Source organism: Oncorhynchus nerka, linkage group LG10 (genome assembly GCF_034236695.1).
Source record: "Oncorhynchus nerka isolate Pitt River linkage group LG10, Oner_Uvic_2.0, whole genome shotgun sequence".
In the NCBI taxonomy this organism is placed as follows: Eukaryota; Metazoa; Chordata; class Actinopteri; order Salmoniformes; family Salmonidae; genus Oncorhynchus; species Oncorhynchus nerka.
This window is the reverse complement of record NC_088405.1, coordinates 95,226,322-95,245,369: the sequence shown is the minus strand read 5'-3', so window position 1 is coordinate 95,245,369 and position 19,048 is coordinate 95,226,322. Positions and strand designations below refer to the sequence as shown.

At 46.6% G+C, this 19,048-nt stretch overlaps 1 protein-coding gene across 1 annotated transcript in view; it reads right to left on the bottom strand.

The window, feature by feature from the left end:
- Positions 1 to 19,048, bottom strand: part of LOC115136236 (beta-glucuronidase-like) — a 28,909-nt gene that overhangs the window by 4,351 nt on the left and 5,510 nt on the right. Inside the window, exons 7-11 of the mRNA XM_029671816.2 lie at positions 18,251 to 18,429; positions 16,640 to 16,786; positions 7,363 to 7,447; positions 6,527 to 6,703; positions 6,117 to 6,252 (exon numbers count right to left, since the gene is read on the bottom strand). Coding sequence (XP_029527676.1) covers positions 6,117 to 6,252; positions 6,527 to 6,703; positions 7,363 to 7,447; positions 16,640 to 16,786; positions 18,251 to 18,429 — 724 coding nt within the window. The remainder of the gene's footprint in view (positions 1 to 6,116; positions 6,253 to 6,526; positions 6,704 to 7,362; positions 7,448 to 16,639; positions 16,787 to 18,250; positions 18,430 to 19,048) is intronic.

The following is a 19,048-nucleotide window of genomic DNA, read 5'->3' as shown; positions in this document are numbered from 1 at the left end:
TGTGCAGACAGACCATGCTGTCCATCTAATCCTGCAACCTCCACTGCATAGATGCAGGCTCTGCAGGCCGTGCGATTCTGCAGGCGGTGCGATTCTGCAGGCGGTGCGATTCTGCAGGCGGTGCGATTCTGCAGGCCGTGCGATTCTGCAGGCGGTGCGATTCTGCAGGCGGTGCGATTCTGCAGGCGGTGCGATTCTGCAGGCGGTGCGATTCTGCAGGCCGTGCGATTCTGATTGCTCTGGACTCCAGAGAAGTGATATTGGCTGCTAACATGAATGACTTTCAACAACAACAAAAAAAAAAAACAGAAATAAATTGTTTTACACCTGCATTTTAAGTTTTGAAAATGCTTTGCCGTTTATGGCTGTAATGACAGGTTCCATTCGGGCAGCTTCTTCTTCTCTTTTGACCCACAGTTTCTTCTTCTTCTCTTTTGACCCACAGCTTCTTCTTCTTCTCTTTTGACCCACAGTTTCTTCTTCTTCTCTTTTGACCCACAGTTTCTTCTTCTTCTCTTTTGACCCACAGTTTCTTCTTCTCCTCTTTTGACCCACAGTTTCTTCTTCTCCTCTTTTGACCCACAGTTTCTTCTTCTCCTCTTTTGACCCACAGTTTCTTCTTCTCCTCTTTTGACCCACAGTTTCTTCTTCTTCTCTTTTGACCCACAGTTTCTTCTTCTCCTCTTTTGACCCACAGTTTCTTCTTCTCCTCTTTTGACCCACAGTTTCTTCTTCTTCTCTTTTGACCCACAGTTTCTTCTTCTTCTCTTTTGACCCACAGTTTCTTCTTCTTCTCTTTTGACCCACAGTTTCTTCTTCTCTTTTGACCCACAGTTTCTTCTTCTTCTCTTTTGACCCACGGTTTCTTCTTCTTCTCTTTTGACCCACGGTTTCTTCTTCTTCTCTTTTGACCCACAGTTTCTTCTTCTTCTCTTTTGACCCACAGTTTCTTCTTCTCCTCTTTTGACCCACAGTTTCTTCTTCTTCTCTTTTGACCCACCGTTTCTTCTTCTTCTCTTTTGACCCACAGTTTCTTCTTCTTCTCTTTTGACCCACAGTTTCTTCTTCTTCCCGCAGGTCAAACAGTTTGAAAACCACTGAGCTAGCTTACAGATTGTTGATTTGCTGTACAGCTATTGGCTCGGGTCCTGAACAAACATCAAATTGTAAGGAGAGAGGATTTCCATAAATAAATAGGCAGCTCCAAAGAGTTTGGGTTTATCAAGAAGATCAAACTGTTAACTTTGCAAGCTCATAAAGCAAATGGGACATCAATCAACAATTACTAGCATAGGCCTACAGGTCTTTTAGTACGTCGAAATGGCTTGGTATTGATCACTTACTTATGAAGCTTTTGGAATTTCTTAAAATTCATTATTACATTTTTTGGGGGACATAAAATACTAAAAACTAGGGCCAGGACAATACCAGTATTGTAATGTTTTTTTTTTACCCCGTGGCAAATATTAAAAACACGAAGCAAACCAAAGGCTGACCTTTAAAAAACTGCTGTATATAAAATGTGGTGTGCTATAGCTTGGAAAAGAATTAAATGTGACTCTGGATGACATCATAATGATGGTTTGTTTTCCTTAAAGAAGAAGTGAAAAATCGGCTTCGTGTTTCGATTCATATTTTATCTTGTGTTTTGTTTCCTTGCCAAGATACTGGTATCATCCCGGCCCTAGTAAAAACATCAGCAAATCAGCTCCAAGAGATTTTCATTTTAGAAATCTGTTCTGATGTAATCCCACGCATGGTAGAGAGATGTAATCATACACAAAATGTAAGCAAGGTATGAAATTATTATATTTTAGTCTAAATGTTTGGGCTTCTTGCGGTCATTTTAAAGTGTACAAATGATTTTGTAATTATGTTCAGGTCCCCTGACCATCCGCTCAAGAAAGAAATCGGCCCGCGGCTGTATCTAGTTGATTATTCCTGGTGTAAACCCTCCTTGTGTGCCATACCCATTCCTGCTGACTCCGAGCTTACCAACCACTGGGGGCTTTAAATATAATTCACATCAATATCAGCACCTTTTCAAGAACTGGCCTAGTTTCAACTCCTACTACTACCCAACCGCCACACTACTAACTCCTACATTACTAACTCCTACATTACTAACTCCTACATTACTAACTCCTACTACTACCCCACCACCACACTACTAACTCCTACAGTACTAACTCCTACACTACTAACTCCCCCCCTACACTACTAACTCCTACACTACTAATTCCTACACTACTAACTCCCCCCTACACTACTAACTCCCACACTACTAACTCCCACAGTACTAACTCCTACCACCACCACACTACTAACTCCTACAGTACTAACTCCCACACTACTAACTCCTACAGTACTAACTCCCACACTACTAACTCCCACACTACTAACTCCCACACTACTAACTCCCACACTACTAACTCCCACACTACTAACTCCCACAGTACTAACTCCTACAGTACTAACTCCTACAGTACTAACTCCCCCCCTACACTACTATCTCCTACACTACTAACTCCTACCCTACTAACTCCTACCCTACTAACTCCCACACTACTAACTCCTACATTACTAACTCCTACCACTACCCCACCACCACACTACTAACTCCTACACTACTAACTCCTACAGTACTAACTCCCACAGTACTAACTCCCACACTACTAACTCCTACACTACTAACTCCTACACTACTGACCCCTACACTACTGACCCCTACACTACTAACTCCCCCCCTACACTACTAACTCCTACCCTACACAACTAACTCCCACACTACTAACTCCCCCTACACTACTAACTCCTAAACCACCCCTACACTACTAACTCCTACACCACTAACTCCCACCCCTACACTACTAACTCCTACAGTACTAACTCCCACACTACTAACTCCTACACTACTAACTCCTACACTACTAACTCCTACACTACTGACCCCTACACTACTAACTCCCCCCCTACACTACTAACTCCTACCCCACACAACTAACTCCCACACTACTAACTCGCCCCTACACTACTAACTCCTAAACCACCCCTACACTACTAAATCCCACCCCTACACTACTAACTCCTAAACCACCCCTACACTACTAACTCCTAAACCACCCCCACACTACTAACTCCTATCCCTACACTAACTCCTACACTACTAACTCCTATCCATACACTAACTCCTACACTACTAACTTCTACTCCTACACTACTAACTTCCACCCCTACACTACTAACTCCTACCCTACTCTACTAACTCCCACCCCTACACTACTAACTCCCACCCCTACACTACTAACTCCTAAACCACCCCTACACTACTAACTCCCCCTACACTACTAACTCCTACCCTACACAACTAACTCCCACACTACTAACTCCTAAACCACCCCTACACTACTAAATCCCACCCCTACACTACTAACTCCTAAACCACCCCTACACTACTAACTCCTAAACCACCCCCACACTACTAACTCCTATCCCTACACTACTAACTCCTATCCATACACTAACTCCTACACTACTAACTTCTACTCCACTAACTTCTACTCCTACACTACTAACTTCCACCCCTACACTACTAACTCCTACCCTACTCTACTAACTCCCACCCCTACACTACTAACTCCTAAACCACCCCTACACTACTAACTCCTAAACCACCCCTACACTACTAACTCCCACCCCTACTCTACTAACTCCCACCCCTACTCTACTAACTCCCACCCCTACTCTACTAACTCCCACCCCTACTCTACTAACTCCCACCCCTACACTACTAACTCCTAAACTACTAACTCCTAAACCACCCCTACACTACTAACTCCCAAACCACCCCTACACTACTAACTCCTAAACCACCCCCACACTACTAACTCCTAAACCACCCCCACACTACTAACTCCTTCCCCTACACTAACTCCTACACTACTAACCCCTACCCCACCCCTACACTACTAACTCCCACCCCTATATTACTAACTCCTACACTACTAACTTCCACTCCTACACTACTGACCCCTACCCTACTAACTCCTACCCTACTAGCTCCCACCCCTACACTACTAACTCCTACACTACTAACTCCTACCCTACTAGCTCCCACCCCTACACTACTAACTCCTACCCTACTAACTCCCACCCCTACACTACTAACTAATAAACCACCCCTACACTACTAACTCCTAAACCACCCCTACACTACTAACTCCTAAACCACCCCCACACTACTAACTCCTTCCCCTACACTAACTCCTACACTACTAACTCCTACACTACTAACTTCCACTCCTACACTACTGACCCCTAAACTACTAACGCCTACCCCTACACTACTAACTAATAAACCACCCCTACACTACTAACTCCTACACTACCACCCCTACACTACTTACTCCCACCCTACACTACTAACTCCCACCCCTACACTACTAACCCCAACACTACTAACCCCTACACTACTAACTCCCACCCCACACTACTAACTCCTACCCCAACTCCTACACTACTAACCCCTACCCCACCCCACCCCTACACTACTAACTCCCACCCTTACATTACTAACTCCTACACTACTAACGCCTACACTACTAACTCCCACCCTTACATTACTAACTCCTACACTACTAACTCCCACCCCTACACTACTAACGCCTACACTACTAACTCCCACCCCTACATTACTAACTCCTACCCTACTATCCCTTACCCCACCCCCATACTACTAACTCCTACACTACTAACTTCCACCCCTACTAACTCCTACACCACCACCCCTACACTACTAGCTCCTACACCACTAACTCCTACCGCTAGCTCCTACACCACTAACTCCTACACCACTAACTCCTACCGCTAGCTCCTACACCACTAACTCCTACCGCTAGCTCCTACACCACTAACTCCTACCGCTAGCTCCTACACCACTAACTCCTACCGCTAGCTCCTACACCACTAACTCCTACCGCTAGCTCCTACACCACTAACTCCTACCGCTAGCTCCTACACCACTAACTCCTACCGCTAGCTCCTACACCACTAACTCCTACCGCTAGCTCCTACACCACTAACTCCTACCGCTAGCTCCTACACCACTAACTCCTACCGCTAGCTCCTACACCACTAACTCCTACCGCTAGCTCCTACACCACTAACTCCTACCGCTAGCTCCTACACCACTAACTCCTACCGCTAGCTCCTACACCACTAACTCCTACCGCTAGCTCCTACACCACTAACTCCTACCGCTAGCTCCTACACCACTAACTCCTACCGCTAGCTCCTACACCACTAACTCCTACCGCTAGCTCCTACACCACTAACTCCTACCGCTAGCTCCTACACCACTAACTCCTACCGCTAGCTCCTACACCACTAACTCCTACCGCTAGCTCCTACACCACTAACTCCTACCGCTAGCTCCTACACCACTAACTCCTACCGCTAGCTCCTACACCACTAACTCCTACCGCTAGCTCCTACCGCTAGCTACACCACTAACTCCTACCGCTAGCTACACCACTAACTCCTACCGCTAGCTACACCACTAACTCCTACCGCTAGCTACACCACTAACTCCTACCGCTAGCTACACCACTAACTCCTACCGCTAGCTACACCACTAACTCCTACCGCTAGCTACACCACTAACTCCTACCGCTAGCTACACCACTAACTCCTACCGCTACACCACTAACTCCTACCCCACCGACACACGACTAACTCCTCGTACTACTGCCGTCTTTCCCCTTACTCTAGGCTCCATTCAATCCGTACGGCGGAAGTTCATCGCAGTAATACGGTTGAGCCGCCATACTGTACGCAGTTCACCATGAACTCAGTCTCTGCCAACGCTGGAACATTGCCTATCAATTTAAAAATTGCGCTATAGCGCTGAACTTCTGCGATACGGATTGAATCGAGCCCCTTGAGTAAAGAAGAAGAAGAAGAAAAAAGAAAGAATAAAAAGTCCAAGACAATAATATTAGCTAAACAAGCAAAGTCATGACAACCAGCTTCAATGGTAGGTTGTTGCAAGAACGGTTGTCATAACGACACTATCAATCTATTCCAAGTCCTTCAGGTTTTCAGGAATTCTTCCTTACTTTGTGCCGTCATGAAGTCAGCAAAGTTCCAGATGAGTTCTCCAATGACATACTCCTTCCTCTTCTGGTCGAACACGTCATGGTAGTTTTTTAACACGATTTTCTGGTATTCCTCAGTGAACATCATGGGAGGATCCTGTAAATTTTTTAATTTTATTTCCATTGATCATTCAAGCTCAACCACTTAACCAGTGTTCAAGCCTAGGTAGGTGCTTGACAGAGGTCTTTTTTTCAAGCACGTTTGACAAAATGGTATCCAGACTATTGTTCGCCTCAAAGAGAGACCTTGAAATCTTAACAAGCACAGGTCTGTTTACTTTTGACAAAAATTTTTTTTTAAATGTCTGTTTGTGACCTGTGGAGAACATGACACGGAACATAGAACAACAAAGTAGTTCTGGAACACTCACCGTGTGCATTCCCGGAACCACATCAGCTCCGTATTCACTCTGGATGATGGGTTTCTGGTACTTCCTGTACCAGTTCTCAAACTGGGTGTTGAGCTGGTAGGGGATGACCTCCGGGTGACCTGGGTCACTGTACCAGGAGAAGTAACTGTTCACACATATCACATCCACATAGGGAGCCTTGTGGGGGGGGGCAACGACACAGTGTTACGGTGTTCAACTACAATTTTATTGGTATTGAATTGCCATTGTAAATGTTCATAATGTAAATGGAGCCTATGTATAGACTGTTTTCAATGTGAGAAGAAATATAACTACTGGTTCAGTGTTGCAGTCCTTGTTATGATATATATATATATATATATATATATATATATATAGATATCTATATATTGGCATTGAATTGCCATAGTAGTGTATGGCATGTTAGTCATAACTGTGCTTAGTTTAGTCACTGATAAACTATGCCTGGTAAGTCTGAGTGGAACAGACATGCAGTAAAACCATTCCTCTTATAGAGTTATCTGCAGCAGGGAGTCACACCTCAGCGAGCCAGGATGATTGAATCAGGGCATAGGTATGCCTTCAAAAAGAAATTGCTATATATATATATTTTGGCATCAAGCACAGTCAAAGGCTCTTTTTCAGTTAGTCTTTCCTCGATTCCTCATATATCCTCTACCCTGAAAACGTCTTGGAAGAGGTCCACAATTCCCCCTCTGACCTTTTTCAAAAAGTTTGGAGAAGGAGAGGAATCGAGGACTTAGCAAATTGAGAAAGCCATAGTTCTGTGAATAATCCTTCATAAACATAACAAGAGAAACACAGTGAAGTCTCACCCCCTTGTCCCTGGCAAAGTTACTGGCGGTGATAAACGTGACCGGTCGAGTGACATCCAGAGATTTGGTATGAGCTATCAGTGTCCTGAAAAAGACAAACAAAAACATTTAGAGAGCAATGGTTTCCTTGTTCCAAGATGGGGTAAGGTGTCAGGGGTTAAGGGGTCAGGGTACAGAGACTTAGTGGGGAAGAAAGGACCTGGAAGAAGAAAATGACTGATACCGTGAGGCCGTTTTTGTTGACTATGATACACTCAGTATCACAGTTCGAGGTCGACCGATTAATCGGAATGGCCGGCCGATTTCATAATCCGTAATCGGCATTTGTTTTGGACACCGATCATGGCCGATTACATTGCACTCCACGAGGAGACTGCGTGGCCGATTACATTGCACTCCACGAGGAGACTGCGTGGCAGGCTGACTACCTGTTATGCGAGTGCAGCAAGGTGCCACGGTAAGGTGCTAGCTAGCATTAAACTTATCTTATAAAAAACAATCAATCTTAACATAATCCCTAGTTAACTACACATGGTTGAAGATGTTACGAGTTTATCTAGCTTGTCCTCCGTTGCATATAATCGATGCGGTGCCTGTTAATTTATCATTGAATCACAGCCTACTCCAAACGGGTGATTTAACAAGCGCATTCGCGAAAAAAGCACTGTCGTTTCACCAATGTGTACCTACCCATAAACATCAACGCCTTTCTTAAAATCAATACACAAGTATATATTTTTAAACCTGCATATTTAGTTAATATTGCCTGCTAACATGAATTTCTTTTAACTAGGGAAATTGTGTCACTTCTCTTGTGTTCTGTGCAACAGAGTCAGGGTATATTCAGTAGTTTGGGCCACCTGGCTCGTTGCGAACTGTGTGAAGACTATTTCTTCCTAACAAAGACAGACAACTTCACCAAACGGGGGATGATTTAACAAAAGCGCATTTGTGAAAAAAAGCACAATCGTAGCATGACTGTACCTAACCATAAACATCAATGCCTTTATTAAAATCAATACACAGAAGTTTATTTTTTAAACCTGCATATTTAGTTAAGAAATTCAAGTTAGCAGGCAATATTAAACTAAGGAAATTGTGTCACTTCTCTTGCGTTCATTGCACGCAGAGTCACGGTATATGCAACAGTTTGGGCCGCCTGGCTCGTTGCAAACTAATTTGCCAGAATTTTACGTAATTATGACATGACATTGAAGGTTCTACAATGTAACAGCAATATTTGGACTTAGGGATGCCACCCGTTAGATAAAATACGGAACGGTTCCGTATTTCACTGAAAGAATAAACGTTTTGAAATTAGTTTCCATATTTGACCATATTAATGACCTAAGGCTTGTATTTCTGTGTTAATTATAATATAATTAAGTCTATGATTTGATAGAGCAGTCTGACTGAACGATGGTAGGCAGCAACAGGCTCGTAAGCATTCATTCAAACAGCACTTTACTGCGTTTGACAGCAACTCTTCGCAATGCTTCAAGCATTGCGATGTTTATGACTTCAAGCCAACTCCCGAGATTAGGCTGGCAATACTAAAGTACCTATTAGAATATCCAATAGTCAAAGGTACATGAAATACAAATGGTATAGAGAGAAATAGTCCTATAATAACTACAACCTAAAACTTCTTACCTGGGAATATTGAAGACTCATGTTAAAAGGAACCACTAACTTTCATGTTGAGCAAGAAACATAAACTTTAGCTTTTTTTACATGGCACATATTGCACTTTTACTTTCTTCTCAAACCCTTTGTTTTTGCATTATTTAAACCAAATTGAAAAATGTTTCATTATTTATTTGAGACTAAATTAATTTTATTGATGTATTATATTAAGTTAAGTGTTCATTGTTCATTCAGTATTGTTGTAATTGTCATTGCAAATAAATATATAAATAAATAAAAATTGCCCGATTAATTGGTATCGGCTTTTTTTTTGGGTCCTCCAATAAATCGGTATCGGCGTTGAAAAATCATAATCGGTCGACCTCTACTCGGGGTATCAGACTGTCTTTGTTGACTACGATACAAACTCAGCCTCACAGTATCAGACTGTCTTTGTTGACTACGATACAAACTCAGCCTCACAGTATCAGACGGTCTTTGTTGACTACGATACAAACTCAGCCTCACAGTATCAGACTGTCTTTGTTGACTACGATACAAACTCAGCCTCACAGTATCAGACTGTCTTTGTTGACTACGATACAAACTCAGCCTCACAGTATCAGACGGTCTTTGTTGACTACGATACAAACTCAGCCTCACAGTATCAGACTGTCTTTGTTGACTACGATACAAACTCAGCCTCACAGTATCAGACTGTCTTTGTTGACTACGATACAAACTCAGCCTCACAGTATCAGACTGTCTTTGTTGACTACGATACAAACTCAGCCTCACAGTATCAGACTGTCTTTGTTGACCACATAGTGAAGTACTGTAACGTCAATAAACTTGGAGGAAATTCCTGCTGTTTGCCTGTTCGGTCTGTCACGCCCTGAGTGGAGGTAAGGACAACTGTAGCCGCTCTGTGAACGGTAGGGCTCAGTAGTACTCGGACTGCATTCCACATGCCAGTAATCCATTCTACCAGGACATGCTCAGACTCACCCATACACTGCGCTCCCATCTGATGAATAAGCAAAGTACACACCCACTCACATGCGTGGGTTTTACAGGTGTAAAGCGAATACCAACGCTGCTTGAAATACCTTGGAAATTGTAGCCTTCAAGGCCTTGCCCCCCCCCCCCCCCCCAAAAGCAGCACTGCGTAATGCTAGGTCGTCCGCCAATAATAACACAGCCTACAATCTCTGTTATGCTCCGTTTCCCTTCCTCAATGACGTCACCCTTACAGTTTTTGCCAATTGTTTACACACTGAAAGTTTAATGCTTAGATAAAAGCACGAACACTTTTGTAACCATGTCGTAAAACAAAAAAAGGCACCAAAAGTACAAACATTTTCTGCTTTGCACTTTGCTTTGCAATTCTGCAACACACTGCACATTCGTTTCTTACAATTAGACACTTCGTTCAAGAATGAAATCTCTTGCAATCATTGGGAAAACGCTTCAATTCAAAATGCAAAACGTACCTGAAATTGGCAACACACACACCCACAAAAACACCCACAAAAACACTTCTACAGTAATTGAACACCAATCAGTCTGAGCCTTAGCACTGCAAATAGACCTCAGGTAAACTCACCTCTTTTGAGAGAACTTTCCAAGCAGTGAGAGCGAGAGAGAGGAAGAGGAACAGAGAGCCACTTTGGTGGACCATGTCATAAATCACATAAATAAATCACAGCCTGACGATGAGGGAGGCGGAGAGCCCATCCCAGCCTGACGATGAGGGAGGCGGAGAGTCCACCCCAGCCTGACGATGAGGGAGGCGGAGAGTCCACCCCAGCCTGACGATGAGGGAGGCGGAGAGTCCACCCCAGCCTGACGATGAGGGAGGCGGAGAGTCCACCCCAGCCTGACGATGAGGGAGGCGGAGAGCCCACCCCAGCCTGACGATGAGGGAGGCGGAGAGCCCACCCCAACCTGACGATGAGGGAGGCGGAGAGCCCACCCCAGCCTGACGATGAGGGAGGCGGAGAGCCCACCCCAGCCTGACGATGAGGGAGGCGGAGAGTCCACCCCAGCCTGACGATGAGGGAGGCGGAGAGTCCACCCCAGCCTGACGATGAGGGAGGCGGAGAGCCCACCCCAGCCTGACGATGAGGGAGGCGGAGAGTCCACCCCAGCCTGACGATGAGGGAGGCGGAGAGTCCAGCCCAACCTGACGATGAGGGAGGCGGAGAGTCCACCCCAGCCTGACGATGAGGGAGGCGGAGAGTCCATCCCAGCCTGACGATGAGGGAGGCGGAGAGTCCAGCCCAGCCTGACGATGAGGGAGGCGGAGAGTCCATCCCAACCTGACGATGAGGGAGGCGGAGAGTCCATCCCAACCTGACAATGAGGGAGGCGGAGAGCCCACCCCAACCTGACGATGAGGGAGGCGGAGAGCCCACCCCAGCCTGACGATGAGGGAGGCGGAGAGCCCACCCCAGCCTGACGATGAGGGAGGCGGAGAGCCCACCCCAACCTGACGATGAGGGAGGCGGAGAGCCCACCCCAACCTGACGATGAGGGAGGCGGAGAGCCCACCCCAGCCTGACGATGAGGGAGGCGGAGAGTCCACCCTAGCCTGACGATGAGGGAGGCGGAGAGTCCATCCCAGCCTGACGATGAGGGAGGCGGAGAGTCCATCCCAGCCTGACGATGAGGGAGGCGGAGAGTCCAGCCCAACCTGACGATGAGGGAGGCAGAGAGTCCATCCCAACCTGACGATGAGGGAGGCGGAGAGTCCATCCCAACCTGACGATGAGGGAGGCGGAGAGTCCATCCCAACCTGACGATGAGGGAGGCGGAGAGTCCATCCCAACCTGACGATGAGGGAGGCGGAGAGTCCATCCCAACCTGACGATGAGGGAGGCGGAGAGTCCAGCCCAACCTGACGATGAGGGAGGCGGAGAGTCCACCCCAGCCTGACGATGAGGGAGGCGGAGAGTCCATCCCAGCCTGACGATGAGGGAGGCGGAGAGTCCATCCCAGCCTGACGATGAGGGAGGCGGAGAGTCCAGCCCAGCCTGACGATGAGGGAGGCGGAGAGTCCATCCCAACCTGACGATGAGGGAGGCGGAGAGTCCATCCCAACCTGACGATGAGGGAGGCGGAGAGTCCATCCCAACCTGACGATGAGGGAGGCGGAGAGTCCATCCCAACCTGACGATGAGGGAGGCGGAGAGTCCATCCCAACCTGACGATGAGGGAGGCGGAGAGTCCATCCCAACCTGACGATGAGGGAGGCGGAGAGTCCAGCCCAACCTGACGATGAGGGAGGCGGAGAGTCCAGCCCAACCTGACGATGAGGAAGGCGGAGAGTCCATCCCAACCTGACGATGAGGGAGGTGGAGAGTCCAGCCCAGCCTGACGATGAGGGAGGCGGAGAGTCCAGCCCAACCTGACGATGAGGAAGGCGGAGAGTCCATCCCAACCTGAGTCGCTACACGGTAGCCTCCATAACACGAACATTTTAGACTGGAGAACAGGTAGGTCTTCAACGTTCTACACTAGACTGTACCTATGCAATTGTTGCACATCATTCTGCATCACAGTACAATACGATGTAGTCCTACGCTCCTCAGTGAACAAAACAAATAGGTATAGTGCTGTGAAGTACATGTAATACAGTCGATGTTACTGTGTCCAGTATGACAGTACAGTATGAAAAAAAATATATAAAAAAAAAGAACCAAGCCAATGGCATCATATTCTTGCATATTTTCTACAGAACTGCCAGATGACTTCCTGTGGCTTTTTGGCAACGTCTGTTCACCTTGAACAGGAACTGGCCATTGCCAATCTAGTGTTGGCAAACACCACCATCCGCCTACATCAACTACGAGAGAGCAAATCATCGCAGATCACACAACGTTCCATAATAAATCGACCCGCGTCGGTATGTCGACCCGCGTCGACCCGCGTCGGTATGTCGACCAACGTCGGTATGTCGACCCGCGTCGGTATGTCGACCCGCGTCGGTATGTCGACCCGCGTCGGGAAGTCGACCCGCGTCGGGAAGTCGACCCCGCGTCGGTATGTCGACCCGCGTCGGTATGTCGACCCGCGTCAGTATGTCAGTATGTCGACCCGCGTCGGTATGTCGACCCGCGTCGGTATGTCGACCCGCGTCGGTATGTCGACCCGCGTCGGTATGTCGACCCGCGTCGGTATGTCGACCCGCGTCAGTATGTCAGTATGTCGACCCGCGTCAGTATGTCGACCCGCGTCAGTATGTCAGTATGTCGACCCGCGTCAGTATGTCGACCCGCGTCGGTATGTCGACCCGCGTCGGTATGTCAGTATGTCGACCCGCGTCAGTATGTCGACCCGCGTCGGTATGTCGACCCGCGTCGGTATGTCGACCCGCGTCGGTATGTCGACCCGCGTCGGTATGTCAGTATGTCGACCCGTGTCGGTATGTCGGTATGTCGACCCGCGTCGGTATGTCGACCCGCGTCGGTATGTCGACCCGCGTCGGTATGTCGACGACGCGTCGGTATGTCGACCCGCGTCGGTATGTCGACCCCGCGTCGGTATGTCGACCCGCGTCGGTATGTCGACCCGCGTCAGTATGTCAGTATGTCGACCCGCGTCAGTATGTCGACCCGCGTCAGTATGTCAGTATGTCGACCCGAGTCAGTATGTCGACCCGCGTCGGTATGTCGACCCGCGTCGGTATGTCAGTATGTCGACCCGCGTCAGTATGTCGACCCGCGTCGGTATGTCGGTACGTCGACCCGCGTCGGTATGTCGACCCGCGTCGGTATGTCGACCCGCGTCAGTATGTCAGTATGTCGACCCGCGTCAGTATGTCGACCCGCGTCGGTATGTCGACCCGCGTCGGTATGTCGACCCCGCGTCGGTATGTCGACCCCGCGTCGGTATGTCGACCCCGCGTCGGTATGTCGACCCGCGTCGGTATGTCGACCCGCGTCAGTATGTCGACACTCAGCCGCCATCTTGCGTCAACACCAACTTGAACGATGAAGCGGCTGTACAACAACGTTCCATTTGAGATGAACAGCGTTAAAGTCAACGGTCCTTCGCTATGACGACGTGCAAGTCAGTGTCACTGTACGATACTGTAATACAGTGATGGCAGTAGATGGTGTCCTACTGGCACTGCATAGATACACTCAGACAAAGCAGTATGTGACCTAGGCAGGGGGGAGCGGTTTATTCTTTTTGGCTGTTGCAAAATTGTTCCAATGTAACATGTATAACTTTAGTCCGTCCCCTCGCCCTACCAGGGCTCGAACCAGGGACCCTCTGCACACAACAACAGTCACCCACGAAGCATCGTTACCGATCGCTCCACAAAAGCCACGGCCCTTGCAGAGCAAGGGGAATCACTACTTCAAGGTCTCAAAGCGAGTGACGTCACCGATTGAAATGCTATTAGCGCAAAGAGCCATTGTGAATGTCCCTGGGTAGCGAGGGGGAATGTTATAGGACAAAGAGCCGTTGTGAATGTCCCTGGGTAGCGAGGGGGAATGTTATAGGACAAAGAGCCATTGTGAATATCCCTGGGCAGCGAGGGGGAATGTTATAAGACAAAGAGTCGTTGTGAATGTCCCTGGGTAGCGAGGGGGAATGTTATAGGATAAAGAGTCGTTGTGAATGTCCCTGGGTAGCGAGGGGGAATGTTATAGGATAAAGAGTCGTTGTGAATGTCCCTGGGCAGCGAGGGGGAATGTTATAGGATAAAGAGTCGTTGTGAATGTCCCTGGACAGCGAGGGGGAATGTTATAGGACAAAGAGTCGTTGTGAATGTCCCTGGGCAGGGGAACGTTATAGGACAAAGAGCCATTGTGAATGTCCCTGGGCAGGGGAACGTTATAGGACAAAGAGCCATTGTTAATGTCCCTGGGTAGCGAGGGGGAATATTATAGGACAAAGAGCCATTGTTAATGTCCCTGGGCAGCGAGGGGGAATATTATAGGACAAAGAGCCATTGTTAATGTCCCTGGGCAGCGAGGGGGAATATTATAGGACAAAGAGCCATTGTTAATGTCCCTGGGTAGCGAGGGGGAATATTATAGGACAAAGAGCCATTGTTAATGTCCCTGGGCAGCGAGGAGGAAATAGCACCTTGTGTGACACCATTAGTCTGCAAGGAGTTCTCCATTACCATGCCACCCTCGGTCCCTACAATACTGCACACATAATCATATTTCTGGATGCACTACATAATGCAGTTGTACAGGACGGACCAGAGCAGCCCAGGTCTGTTGTCATCTGGGATAATGTTAGTTTCCACCGGGCTGCTCTGGTCAGGGACTGGTTCACCAACCACATTAACTTCACAGTTGTACAGGACGGACCAGAGCAGCCCAGGTCTGTTGTCATCTGGGATAATGTTAGTTTCCACCGGGCTGCTCTGGTCAGGGACTGGTTCACCAACCACATTAACTTCTCAGTTGAATACTTGCTCCCTTTACTCCCCACTTATCAATCCGATTGAGGAATTATTTTGGTGTTGGAAAGTGTATGGACCGCCAACCACATGCCAGCCTGCCTCTTCTGCAAGTAATGGAAAAAAACAATGCGGAGACACTGAGATGGGGTCAGTCCAGGGTTGGATACGACACACACAAGGCCATTATTTTCCCCGTTGCCTAGCCAGGGATGACATGAGGTGTTGTTGCCAGACCCTAACAGAAGACTGGATCCATAAACCGTCCACCCCATCCCTTACAATACTTTTTTTGTATTAAAAATACATTTAAAAAATCATTGCACTGTAATTATTTTTGTTTCCATGAGTTTACAGTAACATATTAATTACTGTAATTCTACGTGTGTTTTGTTGTTGTAAAAACCTGCAATGGCAACAAAAAAATAAGTTGTATATATATTTGTTTTCTGATGTCTTTCTATTTTGGTGTTCATTGAAAATGTACGGGAACAATCTTTAATAGAAGCCTTACGATAAGGTATACAAAGTACTAAAGACAGTGTTTTGTAGAAAGTCCATCAGTGTGTTGCTGCTGCTATGAAAGAGTCATTCATAACGGTGCATGTGCGTATTATTTTGTTGCAAAAAAAATAATGACATTTTGAAAAAGGATTGTTAGGTTTTAATTGCAGAGTTTCCTGTTGACATAGAAGTGTTGTCTTATTTGGCGTGTGTGTGTGTGTAGAGTTGACACAATGAGTCAAATTCTGCAACAAGTGTGTCAGCAACCGCAAAACGCTGTAATGCTCCGTTTCCTTTCCTCTATGAGGTCACCATTACCACACCATTTCCCTTCCTTTATGACATCACCAGTAACGTGTTCATGTGAGAAGCGAAAAGAGGAAGTTAAAAACGAACTGACAATCTGTTCACTACAACATAGCTCCATCATAATGTGAATGTGCATTTACATTTTAAAAAACTTCTTTTTTTTTTAAACAACCCACATTCACGGAACGAATGCTAAACGTTCTCGGGAACGAATGCTAAACGTTCTCGGGAACGAATGCTAAACGTTCTCGGGAACGAATGCTAAACGTTCTCGGGAACGAATGCTAAACGTTCTCGGGAACGAATGCTAAACGTTCTCGGGAACGAATGCTAAACGTTCTCGGATGAATGCTAAACGTTCTCGGAATGAATGCTAAACGTTCTCGGAATGAATGCTAAACGTTCTCTTACTTGAAATAGAATCCAGCAGGGGGCATCTCAGCGGCCGGCTCATTGGCTACAGACCACATGACCACGGAGGCGTGATTCTTGTCCCTTCTCACCAGTTCGTCCATGACCACCAGGTGATGAGACAGTGAGGCGTTCCCAAAACTACGGCTGAGGGACAAGAGAGAGAGGACAGGGTTAATGGCTATCACAGAGACACAGAAGACCTGACGCTAGATTCTATCCACCATGTAATGGCAGAGCATTGATAATATCGCTCTGTTTTATGTGGTATATAAACGTAACTGTCCATTAACAACAGAGGAGGTAATGGTAAAGACATGTAAAGCAGGCTTTAAGCTACCGCACGGCAAGCGGTACCGGAGCGCCAAGTCTAGTCATAGGCTGTTCTCTCTGCTACCGCACGGCAAGCGGTACCGGAGCGCCTACGGAGCGCCAACCGGAGCGCCTAAGGTCTACACCTGTTGGTTAAGGGCTTGTAATTCAGCATTTCACCGTAAGGTCTACACCTGTTGGTTAAGGGCTTGTAAGTCAGCATTTCACAGTAAGGTCTACACCTGTTGGTTAAGGGCTTGAAAGTCAGCATTTCACTGTGAGGTCTACACCTGTTGGTTAAGGGCTTGTAAGTCAGCATTTCACAGTAAGGTCTACTACACCTGTTGGTTAAGGGCTTGTAAGTCAGCATTTCACAGTAAGGTCTACACCTGTTGGTTAAGGGCTTGTAAGTCAGCATTTCACAGTAAGGTCTACACCTGTTGGTTAAGGGCTTGTAATTCAGCATTTCACCGTAAGGTCTACACCTGTTGGTTAAGGGCTTGTAAGTCAGCATTTCACAGTAAGGTCTACACCTGTTGGTTAAGGGCTTGTAAGTCAGCATTTCACTGTGAGGTCTACACCTGTTGGTTAAGGGCTTGTAAGTCAGCATTTCACAGTAAGGTCTACACCTGTTGGTTAAGGGCTTGTAAGTCAGCATTTCATTGTAAGGTCTACACCTGTTGGTTAAGGGCTTGTAAGTCAACATTTCACAGTAAGGTCTACACCTGTTGGTTAAGGGCTTGTAAGTCAGCATTTCACAGTAAGGTCTACACCTGTTGGTTAAGGGCTTGTAAGTCAGCATTTCACAGTAAGGTCTACACCTGTTGGTTAAGGGCTCGTAAGTCAGCATTTCACAGTAAGGTCTACACCTGTTGGTTAAGGGCTTGTAAGTCAGCATTTCACAGTAAGGTCTACACCTGTTGGTTAAGGGCTTGTAGTAAGTCAGCATTTCACAGTAAGGTCTACACCTGTTGGTTAAGGGCTTGTAAGTCAGCATTTCACTGTAAGGTCTACACCTGTTGGTTAAGGGCTTGTAAGTCAGCATTTCACTGTAAGGTCTACACCTGTTGGTTAAGGGCTTGTAAGTCAGCATTTCACAGTAAGGTCTACACCTGTTGGTTAAGGGCTTGTAAGTCAGCATTTCACAGTAAGGTCTACACCTGTTGGTTAAGGGCTTGTAAGTCAGCATTTCACAGTAAGGTCTACACCTGTTGGTTAAGGGCTTGTAAGTCAGCATTTCACAGTAAGGTTGTGGTATTTATTTGGCGCATGTGACAAATACAATTTGACTTGACTTACATGTCTGCGATACCCACCCCGGGACACTCGTCAATGACCACAATGCCATGGCGGTCTGCCATCTGCAGGATCTCCTCAGCGTACGGGTAGTGACTGGTCCTGAACGAGTTGGCCCCCAGCCACTTCAACAGGTTAAAATCCTTCACAATCAGGGGCCAGTCCAGGCCCTTTCCTCTGATCTGACACAGAAAGCAGGGGGCAACAGTTAAGAGACCTACTACTGACTCAACTCCAGCCACTTTAATAATGGGAATTGATGGGAAATTATGTAAATATATCACTAGCCACTTTAAACAATGCTACCTTATATAATGTTACTTACCCTACATTATTCATCTCATATGCATACGTATATACTGTACTCTATATCATCGACTGCATCCTTATGTAATACATGTATCACTAGCCACTTTAACTATGCCACTTTGTTTACATACTCATCTCATATGTATATACTGTACTCGATACCATCTACTGTATCTTGCCTATGCTGCTCTGTACCATCACTCATTCATATATCCTTATGTACATATTCTTTATCCCCTTACACTGTGTATAAGACAGTAGTTTTGGAATTGTTAGCTAGATTACTTGTTGGTTATTACTGCATTGTCGGAACTAGAAGCACAAGCATTTCGCTACACTCGCATTAACATCTACTAACCATGTGTATGTGACAAATAACATTTGATTTAATAGACTTAAGAGAGACCTATTTCCACGGACCTTTAAATAATTCCAAAATACAGAACAGAACTACTGAAATGAGTTTGTTAAAAACCAGAGAAACCGATAACT